This window comes from Hemiscyllium ocellatum, chromosome 31 (genome assembly GCF_020745735.1).
Source record: "Hemiscyllium ocellatum isolate sHemOce1 chromosome 31, sHemOce1.pat.X.cur, whole genome shotgun sequence".
NCBI classification, from domain to species: domain Eukaryota; kingdom Metazoa; phylum Chordata; class Chondrichthyes; order Orectolobiformes; family Hemiscylliidae; genus Hemiscyllium; species Hemiscyllium ocellatum.
In genome coordinates this window covers 35,066,466-35,088,005 of record NC_083431.1, presented here as the reverse complement: position 1 = coordinate 35,088,005, position 21,540 = coordinate 35,066,466, and the positions used below count along the sequence as shown (strand labels likewise).

The 21,540-nt window shown below is 41.1% G+C and overlaps 1 protein-coding gene across 7 annotated transcripts in view; it reads right to left on the bottom strand.

The window, feature by feature from the left end:
• LOC132830300 (peripheral-type benzodiazepine receptor-associated protein 1-like) overlaps window positions 1-21,540 on the bottom strand; it is a 299,306-nt gene that overhangs the window by 26,996 nt on the left and 250,770 nt on the right. For all 7 annotated transcript variants that reach the window (XM_060847882.1, XM_060847879.1, XM_060847886.1 and 4 more), the window contains 3 exons: window positions 8,061-8,184; window positions 6,290-6,486; window positions 2,739-2,907 (listed from right to left, as the gene is read on the bottom strand). In XM_060847882.1, coding sequence (XP_060703865.1) covers window positions 2,739-2,907; window positions 6,290-6,486; window positions 8,061-8,184 — 490 coding nt within the window. The remainder of the gene's footprint in view (window positions 1-2,738; window positions 2,908-6,289; window positions 6,487-8,060; window positions 8,185-21,540) is intronic.

The window sequence follows — 21,540 nt, the reverse complement described above, 5'->3', positions numbered from 1 at the left end:
CCATATACATTTGCACACACTAAGTACGGTGATATTAGACAATGAATGGGAAGCAGCAAGTCAAACACTGACACAGATGTTTTCAATGGAAAAAAAGCAACACAAAGGTAAGCATGAAGTGAGACAGACCTTTTTTGGATCGCCTTGGTTTCGGAGGAGGCGCAGTGCGGCGTGGCGGTTGAGAGAGCATGTGGCTGCCTTCATACAGCAAAGGACGAGAGAAAAAAAAGAGGAAATAAAGCAGCACACAGGAAGCTGAGACAGACAGAGCAGAATCTCGTTAGGTTAGTAAATCAGAGGGTCTAGCCAGTGCTGGGCCATTACCAATGATTGAATCAAGTTTATTTAATGTGCTGTGTACCTACCTCACTACTGAGGCCTGTGGAAACAAAGGAAACATTGGGGCACAGTGATGTTTGGGGAACACTGCAATTCCAAGAGCTGTAAGCTCCAGCTTTGGATGACAAATTGTTTTGTTTTCCAAACAGCACTGCACTGTACTTGTATTTTCCATACACATCATATATTCCATACACATTATGTGATATTGTGTTGAATTGCCCAAATTATCAGTGTGGACTTCCACAAACGTCTGAAGGTACAAGCAGGGCATTCAAAATCTTTTCCAAATAAAATTAAACTTTTCTATCTACTTTGGCATCTCATGTGTAGAGCTAATCATAATTACATTGCTTTTAAATAGTCAGATTTCCTATAATTTTTATTAGCAATACAGCCAGTATCTGAACTCCAAACCTAATCAGACATTTTGCCTTAGCCCTAAGCTGTCCTCTATCCCCACCCATCCTAACTCTGTCCCCTTTATTACTTCCAGTCACATCTACAATTATGCTAAAGCTGCAGAATATAAACCAGCCCCTTCATCTCCTTATATCTGCCTTTTCCTACTGTAATTGCCTCTTTACACTCTTCTGTCATAGACTTCAAACTCTTTCTCCCATAGGCAATTTGATGATTGTTAATTTTAACGAATGTAAAATTTTTGCTTGTTAAGCGTGCCACGGAAACAGCAGATGGATATAACCTAATTTATGGACCAAAGCAGTAACCAATACACTGTGTACTGTATGAACCACTTACACAAATATAAAGATGACTGACCTGGGAAACTGAGGAAGGAGTGCATTTATAGAGTCATGGAGATGTACAGCATGGAAACAGACTCATCCATGCTGATCAGATATCCTAACCTAATCCAGTCCCATTTGCCAGCACCCTGCCCATATCCCTCTAAACCCTTCCTATTCATGTACCCATCCAGATGCCTTTTAAATATTGCAATTGTACCAGCCTCCATCACTTCCGCTAGCAGCTCATTCCATACATGGTTTATATATGTGAAAAAGTTGCCCCTTTGGTTCCTTGTAAATTTTTCCGCTCTCACCCTAAACCTGTGCCCTCTAGTTCTGGACTCCCCCATCCCAGGGGACAGACCTTGACTACTTACCTTATCCATGCCCCTCATAATTTTATAAACCTCTATAAGGTCACCTCTCAACCTCTGATGCTCAAGGGAAAACAGACCCAGCCATTTCGACCTCTCTCTATACTTCAAATTTGAAAAGCCTTCAATTTTAGAAAGCATAGAAAGTAATTACAGTGACGATGCAATGCCGGCTATGTTCCTCATGATTTTAACCTGAACCCAGATATAGCTGCCAGCATCAGCATTGTCCTCACCCTGGTCAGGTTCAACCCACTTTTTTTTTCATTACAGTGTTGACTGCAGAAAAGTGGTCATTAACATGTGATAAGGATGCAAGAGGTTACATCTCTGAAGCCGTCAAGCTCGCTGCAAAGTAGAACATAGCTCTTAAGTTCCAGAACAAGATTCTCATGAAGGGTGAAAATAATTTCAGCATTTCTAGTTGGGACTTGGAACTTCACTATAAGACTGGTCTCAAGTCAGCTCCATTATGGATCTCCAGACCAAGCGGTGTAAATTGGACACACACAATGTGCTGATGTCAAGTTCTCCCTTTATCTATATGGATTAGCACATTCAAGATGAGCGTCTGTTACAGCAAGCAAATCATTCATTGAGCCACTCAGTTTTTGGTTATTATAAATTGCTGACATCCCCATACTACAGCAGTAGAACTGGATTTCATGACAGTGCCAATGAATATAATCTGACAAAGCACCAGCATCCACAGCAGACCAATGGGTCTGATTACTTAAGGCCAGATAAGACCTGAAATTAAGGCAGGTTGACACCACATTTTAAGCTTGGGAGCCAGAAATATTCCATGTTCAATTTGCCCATTGCCATCTGTCCAACATACATTACCATGAGTTATTTGAGAGCAGCAATTGATGACGTTGTACCAAAGTGATGTGATAGATTTCAGCATTGACATGCTCAGCTACAAATTGTTGGTAAATTTACTCATGACTTGTATTTGTTAAGAGACACATAAAATGCCTTTCCTGTTCGAAGCAGTGCCTCCTTCACACTTCACCAAACAAATCTTGCTTCCTTCCTAAGTGCAACAAATTTAAATAATCTTCTCTGCTTCCCAGGCAAAAATTGACTTGTTTCTAAATCTGATTAACAATTCTTTGCAGCATTAGAAAAACATATCAAAAATGCCCTAGCATGTGAACTGTTCGCTTAGCTAATTGCTCAATATGTGACATTATTTCTTGAAAACATTCTACATGAAAACAGAATACAATTGTTACAAATTGTGCAATCTGTGCAATGCACCACTCACCCAGCTTCTCCATGGACATACTGGGAGCCAGATAACCTCTCTGTAATAGCTGCTCCACTATTCCATCATCATCCACCTGGATTTCAGAGACCATGTTACATGGCACATAACCAGTCTGCCCATTGGCTTCTCCACGGTAAAACCCATCAGCATCTTTATCACCAAATACCTGCAATGAGATTATTCAGACTCTTTCACTCTGACCTTCAGTTTATACAGATACTCAGATTCCTAGCTCAGTCTCATCTCGGTCTTCACACTCACTGATGAACATACATCCCACAAGCTATCCCCACAATGAAGAGAAGTTGCCAGCCACAATGTTCCTAACATCATTTCAAAGGGGAATTAATATAGGCTTAAATATAACAACAGTTGACTGTCCATGCATCTGCTTCTTTGAGGTACCCTCATCAAGGAAGTGTCAGGTGACTCCAGCATCCTGTAAGCTTGGAGATGCGATCAGCTGAGAGAATTGCATAAGTTAACAATCTTTGACACAGCATTTTGATAAATGATTTATTTACTGAAAACTCCTTCCACAATGCATTAAAAGAGATCAATCAAACAGTAGACAACGTGGTCAGATTATTCTTCGATCATAAGAAATCTGGATTAGGAGTTCATTCAAATTGATGTAAGCAACAAAGTGACATTGAAAAAAAATGGTACAAACGAGTGACAATCCTTCGGACCTATGGTTTTCACTGATGTTTAAAAGAAAGTGAATAAATTACAATACTTTATCAAAAGCTTTTGCACCTGTCTCAATTAAGGAAGTGTTTCTTTAGATTGCAAAACTGCAACCGTAACTCCATTGTTTAAGAATATTGAAAGTAAGAGAAACAAGGAAATTCTGAATCTGTTAATCTTACAACTATTGTGGGGAAATGACTAGAATTTATAATTAGGGACAGATTGACTGAGAATTTAGAGAAATCTGAGCTGCTTAAAGGTAGCCAATATGGATTTGTAAAGGAAAGATCGTACTTAATTGAATTTTTGGGAAAGTAATCAAAGTAGTATACACGGAAATGTCTATGGATCGGGTTTATATAAATTGCCAGAAGACATTTGATAAGGTTACATCTAAGATGTTGGGAGGTGAAATTAAAATTAATGAAGTTGAAGGTAAATTATCGACCTGATTAGACAGAAGATAAAAAATAAAGTTGCCGTTATCCCAGAGAAGTGGAGGGCTGCTCTCTCATAGGACAGAAATGACCGATAATGAGTTTAATCTGAGGGTCACCACACCTCAGGTGAAGGGTCACATTGAGAAGATGGCACCTTCATAGCAACCTCAGCTATTACAGGAACTGAAGCTATGCTGTTGGTATCATTGTGAATCACAGACCAGCCATCCAGCCGACTGAGTATATCAGGGAACGGTGACTGTCCCACAATAAGAAAAATTAGGGGTTCGGGAATACATTACTAAATTTGGTTGTCAAGCGTGATAAAAATTATAAACATTGAAGAAATGCTAACATTTATTAACTGGACCTACAACACAAGAGAAGGAAGTTTTAAGACAACTTGGTTAGACCAGAGTGAGACCAACAAACTACTGTGCTGGGCGCAGTAACTCTGACTCACCAGATTGTTACCAGGATTCCCCAAGGGTTAAATTATGGGACACAATTACATATGCTAAGTGAGTGTTCCTTAGAATACCAATCATTAAGGTCCAGTTTCATGACTGTTTATGAATTTTGCAATATATTGATAGAATAGGTATAGAGAAACATTTCTGTTCAAAGTGACTATAATGGGTCAGGTACCACACACATTCCTTTAAGGTTTTAGAGGACACTTGAGCTAGACAGCAGCAGTAGCAATAGGAATGTGGTTTAGAAGGAGATTCCTATCCCCTCTAGAATGCAAGAAAGACTGATATGTTTTTCCAACACAAGGCTTTAACAGCTTTCTATCACACTATTCAGCCCATTCGTATTCATTTCATGCTTCACTTGCAGTTTAATATTAATGTACGGTCTCTTTACATTAATGACTTGTAGAAGTGGCTTTTCGCCATGCACACCTATGTGTAGGCTCTGTCAGAAATCAGAGATTGGCCAGATATTCCAATGGCCAAATGGTTATTCCAGCAGCACAGATGGGAGTTGCATGTCAGGATTATATGGAATCTCTGATGAAGCAAACTTTGAAGTTATTGCCTAGGAAATTGAAGATTCCAGTGGGCAGCGCAGCCCACAGCCCCCAACCCCCCCCACCCCCACCCCACCCCCTAGCCTCCCCAGCCCCCAACCCCCCAACCACCCCCCCCCCCCCCCGCCGTGCCAGGAACCATCCAAAGGTATCCATGTAAAGTAGAGACTTAATTAATATCTACCCAGGAAAAGTTAGACAATTTAAAGCCAATGTAATTCCTGGGGAATTATTAAACTAATTCCCCAACTCACTGTTAGCCATCCCAATTGCAAAAATTCCATCCCTCCACATAACAACTTCCCTCCTTCCCTTGGCACCAGACCCACCATCCCACTCACCTCATCATGAACCAACAGCACCACCCCACCCCCACCACTGCTGGATCCAACACCTCATCCCTTTACCTAAGATTCAAAAGCCTCTTCCTCTGAAGGACCCAACACCACAACCCAGCCCTTGCCAGACACCACTCCCCTCTATCCCAGAGATTCAACAGCCCCCTGCTTTGACAGACACAACTCCCCCTCCCCTCTTCTCACCAGATCAGAAACACCCCACTCACCCTGATCTACCTGAACACTCCATTATTTACCTGATTCTCTGCCCACCTTGTGTCCTAACCCCACATACATTTTAGATATTTACCATTTTACAGGAACTGTCACCGGGGCTGTTAATGCTTTAGGATATTTAAATCACAAAATACAACAACTACTGGCATGAAAATTGGGGCATGATTTGACTTTCACAGCTATCCTGCACTGCAAGGCAGCTCTTAGATTTCAAGTCTGCTTTGTATTTCTGAAGGAACTGTGATTGAAAACTCCGGCAGGAAGCTTAGGCAGCTCACCATCACCTGCTCAAGTGCAGCAAGGGACAGGCAATGAATGCTGACCCAACCACAGATGCCCATGTCCCAGGAATGGATAAAGACATGCAGAGCTCTGTCTTAATGGAAAGACGTAGGAGCAGAGTGGTAATCTGACTGTGATTATTTCTCAGAAATTCCAGCCCATTATCTGGTAGGAATTCAGAAAGCTTGTCATTTCAAATAAACCCATTGGACTGTAACCCGGTGTCAAGTGACTTCTGACATTGTTCACCCCAGTCCAACACCGGCACCTCCAAATAATGGCGACCATCGACACTTAAAAAGATGAATTCAGAGAAATTTCTCATCATAGAAAGCTGCTTGCCTTGTCAGGGTGTATCAACCAGGATCCGATTCATCACAAGTGAGATACTTATGCAGTCAGATTGGCTGTTAAGGACTAAACAACAAGTTTATGAACTCTCCCCACATTTAGTTAGACATTGTAGCTTTTCATTCTCAGGATTACCATCTTTCACATGTACTATGGATGCTGCACACTCACCTTAAGGATCTGACCCTCTTTAAATGCCAACTCCTCTTCTGCAGCATCTGGGTTTGGTGACATTGTCGCAGGTTCATAATCAAACAGAGCCACAAAAATGCGAACAAGACCGCTATCTATTGCCCCTTTTGTGCTTCTCTCGTTGTATCCATCCAAGATTGGAGTCTCTCGGCTTCGAGAACTCTCTACTAATGAAGCTGAAATCAAAAGATCAATTGATGAATATCAGGCTTGTTCACATTACTTTGCGATTCAGAATGAAAACATATCGAGCAATTTAGCTGTAGCAAACAATATTTCAGGCATGCACACACAGTTATGGCAGAGACCAGAAATTGTTGCTTTTCTAAATACAAGAATGATCAAATACTGATATTTACAATAAGAATGAAGCTACTGCATCTTGACTTAGATAGATGTTATCATTATGTGACGGTCAGTTGCCTGGAAATCTAGTTTGTGGTGCAGTGATGCCATCAGCATGGGTTCAATTCCCATACTGGCTGAGGTCACTCAGATAATGGCCCCTGAGGTCTCAAGAAAGGTCTTCTAACCTTGTCACTCACATAAGGTGTGATGATGGCCATCAGGTGAAACTTACCACTAGTCTTCTCTCTCTCTCTCTCTCTCTCTTTAAGAGAACAATCTCTAAGACTTTTGTCACTTTAATTTTGCTTCACTTCAAAAGACACAGGTAACTACATAACCAGGAAAGGTTTGGAGAGATTTGGGCTTGGAGCAAACAGGTGGGATTAGTTTAGCTTGGAATTATATTTGCATGGACTTGATGGACCGAAGGGTCTGTTTCCACGCTGTATGTCTCTATAACTCTATGGTGTCATTTTACCATTGTTACAAAGCAATTTCTGGAAGTCCCAAGCAGTGGACTACAGAGACTCAGTGTACACCTGCCACTACTTGTTCAAGATAACTAAATATTGACCCTAGCTACAGCCTCTCCAAAGACCAAATAAAGTAACAAAAACAGTTTGTTATATCTACACATGACATCTGTTTCTAATGTAAACATCTTTACCAACAATCCTGTAATCTCCTCTATTCCGTCAAATACAAGGACCATTTTATTTGAAGTAGCTCTTTGCATTTCTATTTCCTCATACCAGACAGCATCTCAGTGAAATAAAAACAGAAGATGGTGGAAGTATTCAGCTGATACGACAGCACTTGTGGAGAAAGAAACAGTTAACATTTCAAGTCTGCATCTTTTCATCAGAATAAATATCCCAGACTTGAATCATTAACTCTTACTTCTTACCACAGCAATGCCATCAAACTTGCTGAGATTTTCTGTTTTTATTTGAAATTGCCAGCACTGGCAGACTTTTGCTTTTACTAAATCATGATGCATCCTCTCCATTGCTTCAGCATCAATCGTACAATTGTAGATCCCAAAGCTGCACACAATGCTCATTATTGGTCAACATACTAAGGCTTTATACAAATTCATATTACATCCTGGATTTTATATCCAATGCTGCATTTGATCAAAATCCAATCATGTAATGATGAAGGTATTGAGCATATGAGCAACTGTGGGGAGGTAATGCTGGACTGGATTTAATCAGCATGATATCTCAAATGTTGAAATTTGGTCTGAGGTCCACAAAAAAAGTTCCACAATAAAAAAGCATCACAAACAATGGCAGCAGGAAAGAAGATTATAATGGGTAAATAAAATGCAATGCTGGTCATTTTCTGTTTATTTTTGAGATTCTGGAAGCTGCTGCAGTTGATGAATGTTGACACTGACCTTTAGAAGAGGACAGTTCTCCTCTGCGAAGTTTCAGAGACGGGCTATCCTTGAGATGTACACTTCGTATTGCAGGCGAGTCAGGTAGCCCATGGGATACTGAGTCTGTGTTTACTATAAAGCCCTGAAAAACAGATAATAAAGGCAGATTGAAGCAAGAGATCTGAGAAGTAATAGATTTGAGCATATATGTAACTCCACCAGGTTATACTCCATCTTCAAACACTCGTCCTGCACACCCCAGTCAATTCCTTCTATTCTTTTGCACACTCCAGCCTACTAGCAAACTCACCAATATCACACAAGGTATACTCTCACTTCAATCTCTCACATACAGTATCACTCACTGCATAAGTACTGTACATACCAATAGACTCACTGTAATTTCTCATGCAATGTTGCCCGCAGAACTCTTTTACACCAGTAAACTCAATAGCCAGTGACAGTTTATGAATTGATTCTATACAGAATGACTACTTGCTGTAAACATTTGTTATATTTAATGTAAGGCCTACAATGATCTTCATTTGTATAGTGAGCTTTCAATGTTGGCACGTTGCATATACTATACAGTGCTGCATAACTGACATGCATTGTGCTTGTTGGCATAGAGTGGTTATATCCTAGAGACAGCCGAGATGGTGCTGGTAATATGCACTTCTGGTAGAAATTTCTTTCCCTGGTAGTCATTTGAAAATTCAGTTCAATTTTTACACACCTTTCTAAGTTACACAACAGTAGTATGGTGTTCTCGTTCAAAAATCAAGTTTAATGGGTACACTGGCCTCCCAAAGGGGACAAAAGAAGACCGTGAGGACTGCAAATGGTGGCGATCAGAGTTGAAAAGTGTGGTGCTAGAAAAGCACAGCCAGTCAGGCAGCATCCAAGGAGAAGGAGAGTTGACGTTTCGAGCATAAGCTCTTCTGTTTCCTGATGAGGCGCTTATGCTCGAAACGTCGACCCTCCTCCTCCTTGGATGCTGCCTTCCGGGCTGTGCTTTTCCAGCACCACACTTTTCGACTCCAAAGAGGACAGAAATATTAGAACAGCACAGACTAAACAAGAATTAATGGCAGACTGCAAAAAACTCTAGTCCTGGATCGACAGAGCTTTCCATAAGGAACACATGGAAAAGCCAATCTTTCTTACTCCTGCCATTGACCTGAGACCAAATTTACCTTCATCGTTACAAGGGTCTGGGATTCTCCATTATGATCATAAATCCCATATGTTCACTTTTCCTCATGATTATTGGTCACTCCTGTTCTCAATCAGTGGTATGTAAAGCTAATATAAAGTCATAGAGTCATACAGCTTTCAAACAGACTCTATCTCACATTCATCGCTAAAGGCTACACATTCAGCTCTGGTACACAGTGGTGGGATTTTTGAATAAACGTGGAAGTTGTGCATCCAAATTGAAACCCATAAACACTTTTTACTTACTGTTACAAATTTACATCCATAAAGTATTGATGGAACCTTCTCACTCCAAAGATAACCGCTAAACCTTCCTTCTCTATCTGAGCGTATTTGCATTCAGCATCAGTCAAACTCCAGGAAGCACACACTCTTGGGCGTTCCTCTCCATAAGGCCAACACTACCCTGATACTGTACAGGGAGGCATCGCGTGTCAGCAACACCATCCGCATGGGGTTAGTGGGCCAACACCTTAGATGATGATAGGTAATTTTTAAAAATTTCCCTAAAGGCTACTTGGCCATTTGTGGCCATTTCCAAGGCCGATCCTTTTCTCGATAGGTGTAAGGGTGCCAAGATGGAAGCCAGGTTACATATGAATTTTCCATAATAATTCACCAACCCAAGGAAAGACCAAACCTCTGGTGCAACGTGGGAGCTGGGACATCTTTTATCGTCCAACAGGTGTAGCCCAGTCTTGTCAACTCTGTAGTTTAGGTAGGTCACTTGGAATGCCTGGAACACGCATTTTTTCCTTCTAAGGCAAACGCCCGCCTTGGAGAAACATTTAAGCACTATGTCCAAGTTGTCCAAGTGCTGTTTATTGGTCCTCCCAATTATTTGTACATCATCCAAATAAATAGCTTGTGGGGTACATCTTGTAAAATGCTCTTCATTGTCCATTGAAAAAGGGCACAGACTGTTGATACCCTAAGTGGCAGTCTTGTATATTGTACAAACCCTTATGCATATTAACTGAGGCATCCGTCTGGGACCCCTCATCTAGACACAACTGTAGGCAGGCATGGCTCATGTCCAGTTTCATGAAGGATAGCTCCCCTCCCTTCACCCATTTTGCATATAAGTCCTGTATTCATGGGATCGAGTAATGATCCAGCTGTGAGAAGGGGTTTACCTTCTGTTTAAAATCCCCACAAAGGGGAACAAAACCATCAGGCTTCATAATGGTTATGACCAGTGCTGCTCATTTGGCTAACAGCGGTGGTTTATGATTTCTTCATTTTCTAGCCTCTTATTTCTGCCTCCACTTTAGCCCATAAGGCAAATGGTGCTGAGCGGGCCTTGCAGAATTGTGGAGTTGCTTCCTGGTCAACATGTAAGATGGCCTTGGCTCCTTTGATAATCATAGAGTCATAGAGACATAGAGACATAGAGGTGTACAGCACGGAAACAGGCCCTTCAGTCCAACCCGTCCATGCCGACCAGATATCTCAACCCAATCCAGTCCCACCTGCCGCACCCGGCCCATATCCCTCCAAACCCTTCCAATTCATATACCCATCCAAATGCCTCTTAAATGCTGCAATTGTACCAGCCTACACCACATCCTCTGGCAGCTCATTCCAGACATATACCACTCTCTGTGTGAAAACGTTGAGCCTTAGGTCTCTTTTATATCTTTCCCCTCTCACCCTAAACTTATGCCCTCTAGTTCTCGACTCCCCAACCCCAGGGAAAAGACTTTGCCTATTTACCCTATCCATGCCCCTCATAATTTTGTAAACCTCTAGAAAGTCACCCCTCAGCCTCCGATGCTCCAGGGAAAACAGCCCCAGCCTGTTCAGCCTCTCCCTATAGCTCAAATCCTCCAACACTGGCAACATCCTTGTAAATCTTTTCTGAACCCTTTCAAGCTTCTCAACATCTTTCCAATAGGAAGGAGACCAGAATTGCACACAATATTCCAACAGTGGCCTAACCAATGTCCTGTACTAACACAACATGACCTCCCAACTCCTGTACTCAATACTCTGACCAATAAAGGAAAGCATACCAAATGCCTTCTTCACTATCCTATCTACCTGTGACTCCACTTTCAAGGAGCTATGAACCTGCGCTCCAAGGTCTCTTTGTTCAGCAACACTCCCTAAGACCTTACCATTAAATGTATAAGTCCTGCTAAGATTTGCTTTCCCAAAATGCAGCACCTCGCATTTATCTGAATTAAACTCCACCGCCACTTCTCAGCCCATTGGCCTATCTGGTCCAGATCCTGTTGTAATCTGAGGTAACCCTCTTTGCTGTCCACTACACCTCCAATTTTGGTGTCATATGCAAACTTACTAACTGTACTTCTTCTGCTTGTATCCAAATCATTTATGTAAACGATAAAAAGTAGAGGACCCAGCACCGATCCTTGTGGCACTCCAATGTTCACAGGCCTTCAATCTGAAAAACAACCCTCCACCACCACCCACTGTCTTCTACCTTTGAGCCATTTCTGTATCCAAATGGCTAGTTCTCTCTGCATTCCATGAGATCTAACCATGCCAATCGGTCTCCCATGGGGAACCTTGTCGAATGCCTTACTGAAGTCCATATAGATCACATTTACTGCTCTACCCTCAACAATCTTCTTTGTTACTTCTTCAAAACACTCAATCAAGTTTGTGAGACATGATTTCCCACACACAAAGCCATTTTACTATCCCTAATCAGTCCTTGCCTTTCCAAATACATGTACATCCTGTCCCTCAGGATTTCCTCCAACAACTTGCCCACCACTGAGGTCAGGCTCACTGGTCTATAGTTCCCTGGCTCGTCTTTACCACCCTTCTTAAACAGTGACATCACCTTTACCAACCTCCAGTCTTCCGGCACCTAACCTGTGACTATCGATGATACAAATATCTCAGCAAGAGGCCCAGCAATCACTTCTCTAGCTTCCCACAGAGTTCTCAGGTCCTGGGGATTTATCCACCTTTAACCATTTCAAGACATCCAGCACTTCCTCCTATGTAATCTGGACATTTTGCAAGATGTCACCATCTATTTCCCTACAGTCTATATCTTCCATATCCTTTTCCAGTAAATACTGATGCAAAATATTCACTTAGTATCTCCCCCATTTTCTGTGGCTCCACACAAAGGCCACCTTGCTGATCTTTGAGGGGCCCTATTCTCTCCCTAGTTACCCTTTTGTCCTTAATATAGTTGTAAAAACCCTTTGGATTCTCCTAAATTCTATTTGCCAAAGCTATCTCATGTCCCCTTTTTGCCCTCCTGATTTCCCTCTTAAGTATACTCCTACTTCCTTTATACTCTTCGAAGGATTCACTTGATCTATCCTTTCTATACCGGACATATGCTTCCTTCTTTTTCTTAACCAAACGCTCAATTTCTTTAATCATCCAGCATTCCCTATACCTACCAGCCTTCCCTTTCACCCTGACAGGAATATACTTTCACCTTTAACACTATGGCAGTCCCAGTTGATGTTTGGAAAGTTAAAAATCCCCTCCCATAACTACCCTATTATTCTTAGAGATAGCTGAGATCTCTTTACAAGTTTGTTTCTCAATTTCCCTCTGACTATTAGGGGTCTATAATACAATCCCAATAAGGTGATTATCCCTTTCTTACTTCTCAGTTCTACCCAAATAACTTCCCTGGATGTATTTCCGGGAATATCCTCCCTCAGCACAGCTGTAATGCTATCCCTTTTCAAAAATGCCACTCCCCCACCTCTCTTGCCTCCCTTTCTATCCTTCCTGTAGCATTTGTATCCTGGAACATTAAGCTGCCAGTCCTGCCCATCCCTGAGCCATGTTTCTGTAATTGCTATGATATCTCATACTGCCATGTTCCTAACCAAGCCCTGAGTTCACCTGCCTTCCCTGGTTCAGCTCCTTTCATTGAAATAAATGCAGTTTAATTTATTAGTCCTACCTTGTCCCTGCCTGCCCTGACTGTTTGACTCACTTCTGTTCTCAACTGTACCAGTCTCAGATTGATCTCTTTCCTTACTATCTCCCTGGGTTTCCCCCCACCCCACCCCCACCCACCCCACTCAAGGGTGTACCATTAATTGTTTAAGCTCAACCCTTGTTTGTTGTACCAAAATGCAATACCTTGTATTTATCCAGATTGAACTACATCTACCATTTTTCAACCCATTGACCCATTTCATTAAGATCCATTTGTAATCTTAGAAAACCATTTTCACTGTCTACGATGTCACCAATTTTACGTTATCCACAAATTTACTAACTATGCCGTCTAAATTCTCATACAATGTAATTTTTATAAGTAATATGTAATGGTTCCCTAAGACATGTTCTCGGTCTGGCCGAGGTCTTGTGAAAACTTTAGTGTTGGAATCTAGACCGAATCTTGTTAAAGACTGATTCTGCAACCACAGATAGAGCTGTGTCGGTATCATCCTCCATGAGAACCAGGCCATCATTTAACCAACATTTATTTTAGTTGGTTCTAATTTGGATGTTGCTAAGCAATTTAACTGCTCCAAACTACATGTAGGTAGACTTTCCAGGGTGTATACACTCCTGAGTACCGGCCTATGAATTATCTTATTCAAGTCAGGCTTCATAGGAGTCCTTTTCTGTCATGAGTCTGCATACCGACTGCAACTACAAAGATTTGGCAGCCCAGATCCAAAAGAACATTTCATCCACTTGGCCAAGGAGTGGCTTGTAGTGGGGTCTTGAGGTCCCTCTGCTCAGGGTATGCCATATATGAGACCCTGCAATTGTGTACACTCAAGTAGTTTTTCCAAAGCTCAGTTGGACAAGTGGGGGTGTCCACTTCCATTGGGATACGCTATAGCTTACGTGCTCCATTTGCCACATTTTTTAATGACAAGGCCATTTTGCAGTGCTTGTTTGAAGTCCAACTGGGCTTCAATTAGCAGATGCTTTTGGTCGGTTACATCATCAATCCCACATACCAGTCTCTCAGCATCTCATTCAGAGTTAACCTAAAATCACAAGCCTTTGCCAGTCATCTCAACCTCATCAGGAATCCCGATATAAATTCCCCGAGTTCTCAAACTGCCGAATAAAATCAATAGTGTCTCAGATTTAGAGGAGACCTGGGTTTGTAATATTCTTTAACTAAATTCATCAATTTTTGCAAGTTTCAGTATCTGGAGGTGCCTCAGACAAAGTCAAGCTCCTAATAAAGGAAAATGCTGCAGGTCCACAAGCAGTTGGAAAGATAACTTGTTGCTTTCCAACTGCCTCAATGTCATTTGCCCTGAAGAAATATCATATTCTTTCCACATTCTGGGCCCAGTCTTCAACGGCAAGATTGAACAGGCCAAGCTTTCCAAATAATGGCGTGATGCCAGAAATGCTTGCCCCAACTAAAGACGACTGTTGCAAACGAACATTCTTCAGGCATGTACTGTTTACTCACGTCACTACTAAAATAACTGCACAGAGGCTGGTATCCTGTTACCAAGTCACCCTTTACAAGCGCACAGTCAATAGTTTCTGACCAGCTGGCCCAGACCCAGTCCCTAGAGTGAAGTCACTCTCTGAACACTGTGTTTATTTTTTTTTCCTTGTTTCTGTAGTTGTTTTATCGAAACAATTATTTCCGTACAACACGATTGACAATTTTGTTTGAAGAAAAGTCTGTACAGTCAGCAACTAACAGAAGCTGAGCACCAGTGATTTCAAAGGTGGGATTACATATTCCTTCCATTATGATTCAAAGCAAAAGGCTAATTTTTACTTGTAGAAGGTGCTGAATCTAAAAACTTTGGACAATGTAAAGTAATTGATGATGATTACCAAGTGCAGTTTTCTTTGAAATTAATTACAGAATATTCCATACAAATTGTAAAGAGAAATATTCTCAGATTTACTAATAGCATTTCATAAATAACTTTAATAAAATTAGTACATTTATTGCACAATTAAAATGAAAATTAAAATGTTTTCCTTCCATATTTTCCTTTCTATTGTTGTACTCTTACCTTTTAAATAAACAAACCCATTAAAATTAACACTGTGTTTATATCTGTCAGCCAGGGGTCCCTGATTGGCCCAGGTTAACAGCCCTAATCAAGGATCTCAGTTAATGAGCTCCACTTGGCTGTGGTTCCAATGACTACATTCGGGTGGCCATTCATTCTTAGTCAGGAACAATGTATAAACAGTAGGAGCAGTGGCTTCACAGAATAAATATCTCACTCAGACTGTCCATCTGTCAGAACCACACATTGTGCAGATAAAAGCTTTTGAATGGAAAATATCTCATAAATTAAATGTGTTTGTGAATTAGGAATGGATTTTCATATTTATTATGGCCAGTTCAGTTAACCTATCTTTGACATTCAGTACTAACAATAAAGTGTTACAGACTCTAGATATTACTTGCAAAGTGCATAGAATACATTACATTGTAATCCATGACAAGCTATTTGTTCTTAATTTCTGTACAATAGACTTTAGCGTTCTTTTCAACAAGGCCTGAGTATTTTACAATTTTTGGGACATTGCAGTTTCTGGTCGACAACTGACCCAGTCTATAGCCTGATCTTGCTCTACTTTTATAGCCCAAAGATTGTTTGGCAAGCCAATGAACGGTGTCAAACATGAGCTAGATTGGCTGTTTCACATGTTATCGTTATGATACTTTGCCCTGTAAGTTCATGAAAATTGAACATTGCTCTCTACAGGACATTAGGATTTGAGTGAGTGGTGTGCGGCACTGTGTATCTCAATCCAGAATTGTGAAATGGACAGTGCAAGGTCACATGTATGTCAGACTGAGTAAGGACGGCAGATTTCCTTCCATAATGATGGGTTTTTACAATTAATGATACATCCATGGTCACTTTCATTGACATTAGCTTTTAATTCCAAAATTATAACATCACCAGCAGTCACAGCAGGATTTGAAGCTGCTTTCCCAGAGCATTAGCCTTGACCTCTGGACTATTAATCCAGTGACATTACCAGCACATTACAATCTCCCTCATTAGTGTCCACAGAAAGGAAAGACTAATTTGATCGGGGATCCTCTTCTGTTCTGACATTTTTAAAAAAATTTCTTATGAGTACCTTCTCAGGAAAAGTAAATCAGAGAGCTATGATTTCCCTCATAGCCTAATAGCCTCAATCATTCACTTCCACTGAAAGTGGTTAAGGCCAAAACAGGAACAAAGGTGACGGGCAGAAGTAGGAACCGTGTACTGAGTTGTAATATCAGCCTAATCAATTGAATGGCAGAACACACTCGAAGATTGGCCTACTCCTAGCCCACCTTTCAATGTTTCTGTGCTTCACAGATATCTATGCTACTTTCTCCCCACCCCACCCTCCTCTCATTTATCTCTTCACCCTTCAGGCACTCTGCCTGTATTCCTGATTCCTGTATTCCGGGCTTTTGCCCGGAACGTCAATTTTACTGCTCCTCGGATGCTGCCTGAACTGCTGTGCTTTTCCAGCACCATTCTAATCCAGTTTCACAGATATCAATCTTAGTTCTCTCGAAGTAGCTGAAAGTCAGTTGATTTTGAATGTGAGTGTGCTTTATGTATCCAGTCTTTCACAGAAATCTCAAAATAAATGCACGGTGATGACTGTACTTTCCATATTCCTTGAGATTATTATACAGCAGGTATTTTTTTGGGAAGGTACTTAATATAATTATTTACAGTCATAGAGTCATGGAGATGAACAGCACGGAAACAGATCCTTCAATCCAATTCGTCCATTCCTCCAAACCTTTCCTATTCAGATATCTATCCAAATGCCTTTTAAATGTTGCAATTGTACCAGCCTCCACCACTTCCTCTGGCAGCTCATTCCATACACGTACCACCCTCTGCATGAAAAGGTCTCTTTCATATCTTTTCCCTCTCACCCTAAACCTATGCCCTCTAGTTCTGGACTCACCCATCTCAGGGAAAAGAATTTGTCGATTTATCCTATCCATGCCCCTTATAATTTTGTAAACCTCTATAAGGTCACCCCTCAGCCTCCGACACTCCAGGGAAAACAGCCCCAGCCTGTTCAGCTTCTCCCTATCACTCAAATCCTCCAACACTGGCAACATCCTTGTAAATCTTTTCTGAACCCTTTCAAGTTTCACAACATCTTTCCGATAGGAAGGAGACCAGAACTGCATGCAATATTCCAACAGTGACCTAACCAATGTCCTGTACAGCCGCAACATGACCTCCCAGATCCTGTACTCAATATTCTGACCAATAAAGGAAAGCATACCAAAAGCCTTCTTCACTATCCTATCTACCTGCGACTCCATTTTCAATGCGCTATGAACTTGTGCTCCAAGGTCTCTTTGTTCAGCAACACTCCCTAGGACCTTACCATTAAGTGTGTAAGTCTTGCTAAGATTTACTTTCCCAAAATGCAGCACCTCACACTTATCTAAATTAAACTCCATCTGCCACTCCTCAGTCCATTAGCCCATCTGATCAAGAGTCCATTGAGGAATCTGAGGTAACCTTCTTTGCTGTCCACTACACCTTCAACTTCGGTGTCATCTGCAAACTTACTAACTATACCTCTTATGCTCACATCCAAATCATTCATATAAATGATGAAAAGTAGTGGTCCCAGCACCGACCCTTGTGGCACTGCACTGGTCACAGGCATTTAGTCTGAAAACCAATCCTCCACTTTGAGCCAATTCTCTATCCATATAGCTAGTTCTCATTGTATTCCATGAGGTCTAACCATGCTCACCAGTCTCCCATGGGGAACCTTGTCGAACGCCTCACTGAAGTCCAAATAGATTATGTCCACCACTCTGTCCTCATCAATCCTCTTCGTTACTTCTTCAAAAATCTCAATCAAGTTCGTAAGACATGATTTCTCACACACAAAGCCATGTTGACTATCCCTAATCAGTCCTTACCTTTCCAAATATATGTACGTCCTATCCTTCAGGATTCCCTTGAACAACTTGCCCACCACCGTCATCAGGCTCACTGGTCTATAGTTCCCTGGCTTGTCCTTACCACCTTTTTTAAACATCGGCACCATGTTAGTTAACCCCCAGTCTACCGGCAACTCACCTGCGACTATTGATGTTACAAATATCTCAGCACGGGGCCTAGCAATCACTTCCCTTTCTTCCCACAGGGTATACCTGATCAGGTCCTGGAGATTTATCCATTTTTATGTGTTTCAAGACATCCAGCACTTCCTCCTCTGAAATATGGACATTTTTCAAGATGTCACCATCTATTTCGCTACAGTCTATATCCTCCATGTCCTTTTCCATAGTAAATACTGATGCAAAATACTCATTTAGTATCTCCCCTATCTCCTGCGGCTCCACATAAAGGCCGTCTTGCTGATCTTTGAGGGGCCCTATTCTCTCCCTAGTTACCCTTTTGTCCTTAATGTATTCGTAAACACCTTTGGACTCTCCTTAACTCTATTTGCCAAAGCTATCTCATGTCCCCTTTTTGTCCTCCTGATTTCCCTCTTAAGAATACTCGTACTGCCTTTACATTCTTCTAAGGATTCACTCAATCTATCTCGTCAATATCTGACATATGCTTCCTCTTTTTCTTAACCAAACCCTCAATTTGTTTCGTCATCCAGCATTCCCTATACCCACCAGCCTTTCCTTTCACCCAACGGGAATATACTGTCTCTGGACTGTCATTATCTCATTTCAGAAGGCTTCCAGTTTTCCAGCCGTCCCTTTACCAACGAACATCTGCCACCAATCAGCTTTTAAAAGCTCTTGCCGAAAACCATCAAAATTAACCTTCCTCCAACTTAGAACTTCAACTTTTAGATCAGGCCCATCCTTTTCCATCACTATTTTAAAAGTCATAGAATTATGGTTGCTGGCCCCAAAGTGCTCCCCCACTGATATCCCAGTCACCTGTCCTGCATCTAAACCCTTAACACTGTTGCATTTGTATCATGGAACATTAAGCTGCCAGTCCTGTCCATCCCTGAGCCATGTTTCTATAATTGCTATGATATCCCAGTCCCATGTTTCAAACCATGCCCTAGAGAGTCCCCTAACACAATCGATCTCTTTGAAACCGACGTAACCTTCATTGTATTGGAGCCAGTCTCGGTAGCAGAAACTTGACTGTTCATGCTACATTTCCCTGAGAATCTATCACCCCTTACATTTTCCAAAATAGCATACTTGTTTGAAATGGGGGTAGCCACAGAAGCCTCCAGCATTACCTGCCTACCCCTTTTACCTTTCCTGGTAAGTGATCTATGTGACTATATCTGCAACTTTTCTCCCTTCCTATAACTGCCATCCATCACACCCCCTTGATCTTGTAAATCCGTCATTGCCTCTAACTGTCTCTCCAACCAATCCATTTGATTTGATAGGATTCGCAACCAATGGCATTTATAGCATATATAATCCTCAGTGACGGGTAAACTCTCCCTAAACTCCCACATCTGACAAGAAGAGCATATCACTCTAATAAAGAACATTTTTGCTTCTTTCAATCTACAGAACCAGAAAATAGCACTGTCTTATTCCTCTACAAAACTCTGCTCCAGTCTAGCTTAACGCTTAAGGTTTATATTTTTAAATTTAATCAAGAGATATATCTCAATAAAACATATAATCAAGAAAGAACCCACTCTACTCACTACTGCAGACTTACTGTAAGGTCACACTTAAACTATTCACTAATCTATTTCTGTGCTGTGACCTGTCCCAAGAGGTTCCTTCAAGATTAGTTGTGAATTTCACTGTTTGTTAATTTTCCCAACTGCACTCCGATGTCCAACGATACATGAATTCAACAGCAAAGGCAATAACTGTGCAGGTTCACTACTGTGTCAGTTAGCAGTGTGGGTTTCTTTCTCTCGCTCTCTCCCTCTCTTGCACTGACTTGACTATGTGCTGCCTTTATCTGTTCCTCTCTCTTTTAAAAGTGCTGTTGTTTTGAATTTTTTTCCCCAAAGTTCCAAATGCAACCATATATAAAACAGTAATTGCTGCCCCTAGAATTTGAGGAAATTCCCTCCAACATCTAATATACTTCAAAAAAGGAGCAGCCTGTTATAGCCATAAATCTGTCCCGACCTCCATCTTGGATTACCCAGAATCAACCTGTCCTTCTGCACATGCTCATATTCACAGATCCAATCAATCTTGAGATTTGGAGTGTTGCAATGTTTTGGAGCTCTTCCAGGACACGTCATACATTCATTGTATCGTGATTTAGTTCCAGTCACAACTTCACAAAGTCAAGCACTCCCAAAGATGGAAACAAATCAGAGCATGAAGCTCAGGCAGGTGGTTTACACCCACCTTTAAGATTATCCAGAAGCTGCTTGACAGGACAATATGGCAGAATCTCAGAATGGGAAAAGATCATTTTTTAAAAATCTTCAATTAAATTCAGAACAATACATCTTTGGTTATTTCACCAGCTACACTGAATCCAAACCAGCAGTTATCGGATCACTTAACTCTCAATTACTATAACAGACACAAGCAGGATTGTCACTAGGTTGGTTTAGTGCAGTGGAGTCAAAATTCCATTGTGCCATGACATATTATTTGTCTCTCATTTATATTCATCTCATAAATTTCTCCCATTTCCATCTGGAGACCTGCAACAACCCAAAACTCATCCTAGTGTTGTAAAACTCAAAATGATCTCTTCAGGCACAAATTGGATTTGTAGGGAATAACCAATAACTGTGGTACTGGGCAATTAACATTTCAAAAGTATCCATAAAATGTTTGTGAAATTCTAGTGACATTCTGCTTTGCATCACTACCATGGTCTCTCAGCATAAAAATAAGCATCAACATCATGGATGTCTTGAAGCTCTGTTCTTCCAATTGCAGTTGTAATTGTAGTTGGTTATCCAACAATACCTGAAGAATAACCCCCTAATGATTAATAATCATCACTTATGCCTTAACACATATGTTCAATTTTAGTTTAGTTGGATATGAGCTCTCTGAAAGTCATTGATGCTAGGAAAGCATGGACCATGGCTTCAAACTATCCACCAGAAATGAGGAGAAGTATTGCTGAGAAAATACATTTTGCCAAAGCTTTTTGTCTCAAATTCATCGACACAATTCACAAGGAATACCAAAGTATTTATACAGTACAAGATAAGAGAATTGGCAGTTGGCTTACAGTGTGGCATAGTACACTGGAAGAAATATATTACAACACAGGCCCCTGTTCTTTGCAGAAAACACACACACACACACACACACACAACACACACACACACACACACACACACACACACACACAAACACACACAAACATTGCACTTGCTTCAATTTAACATAATG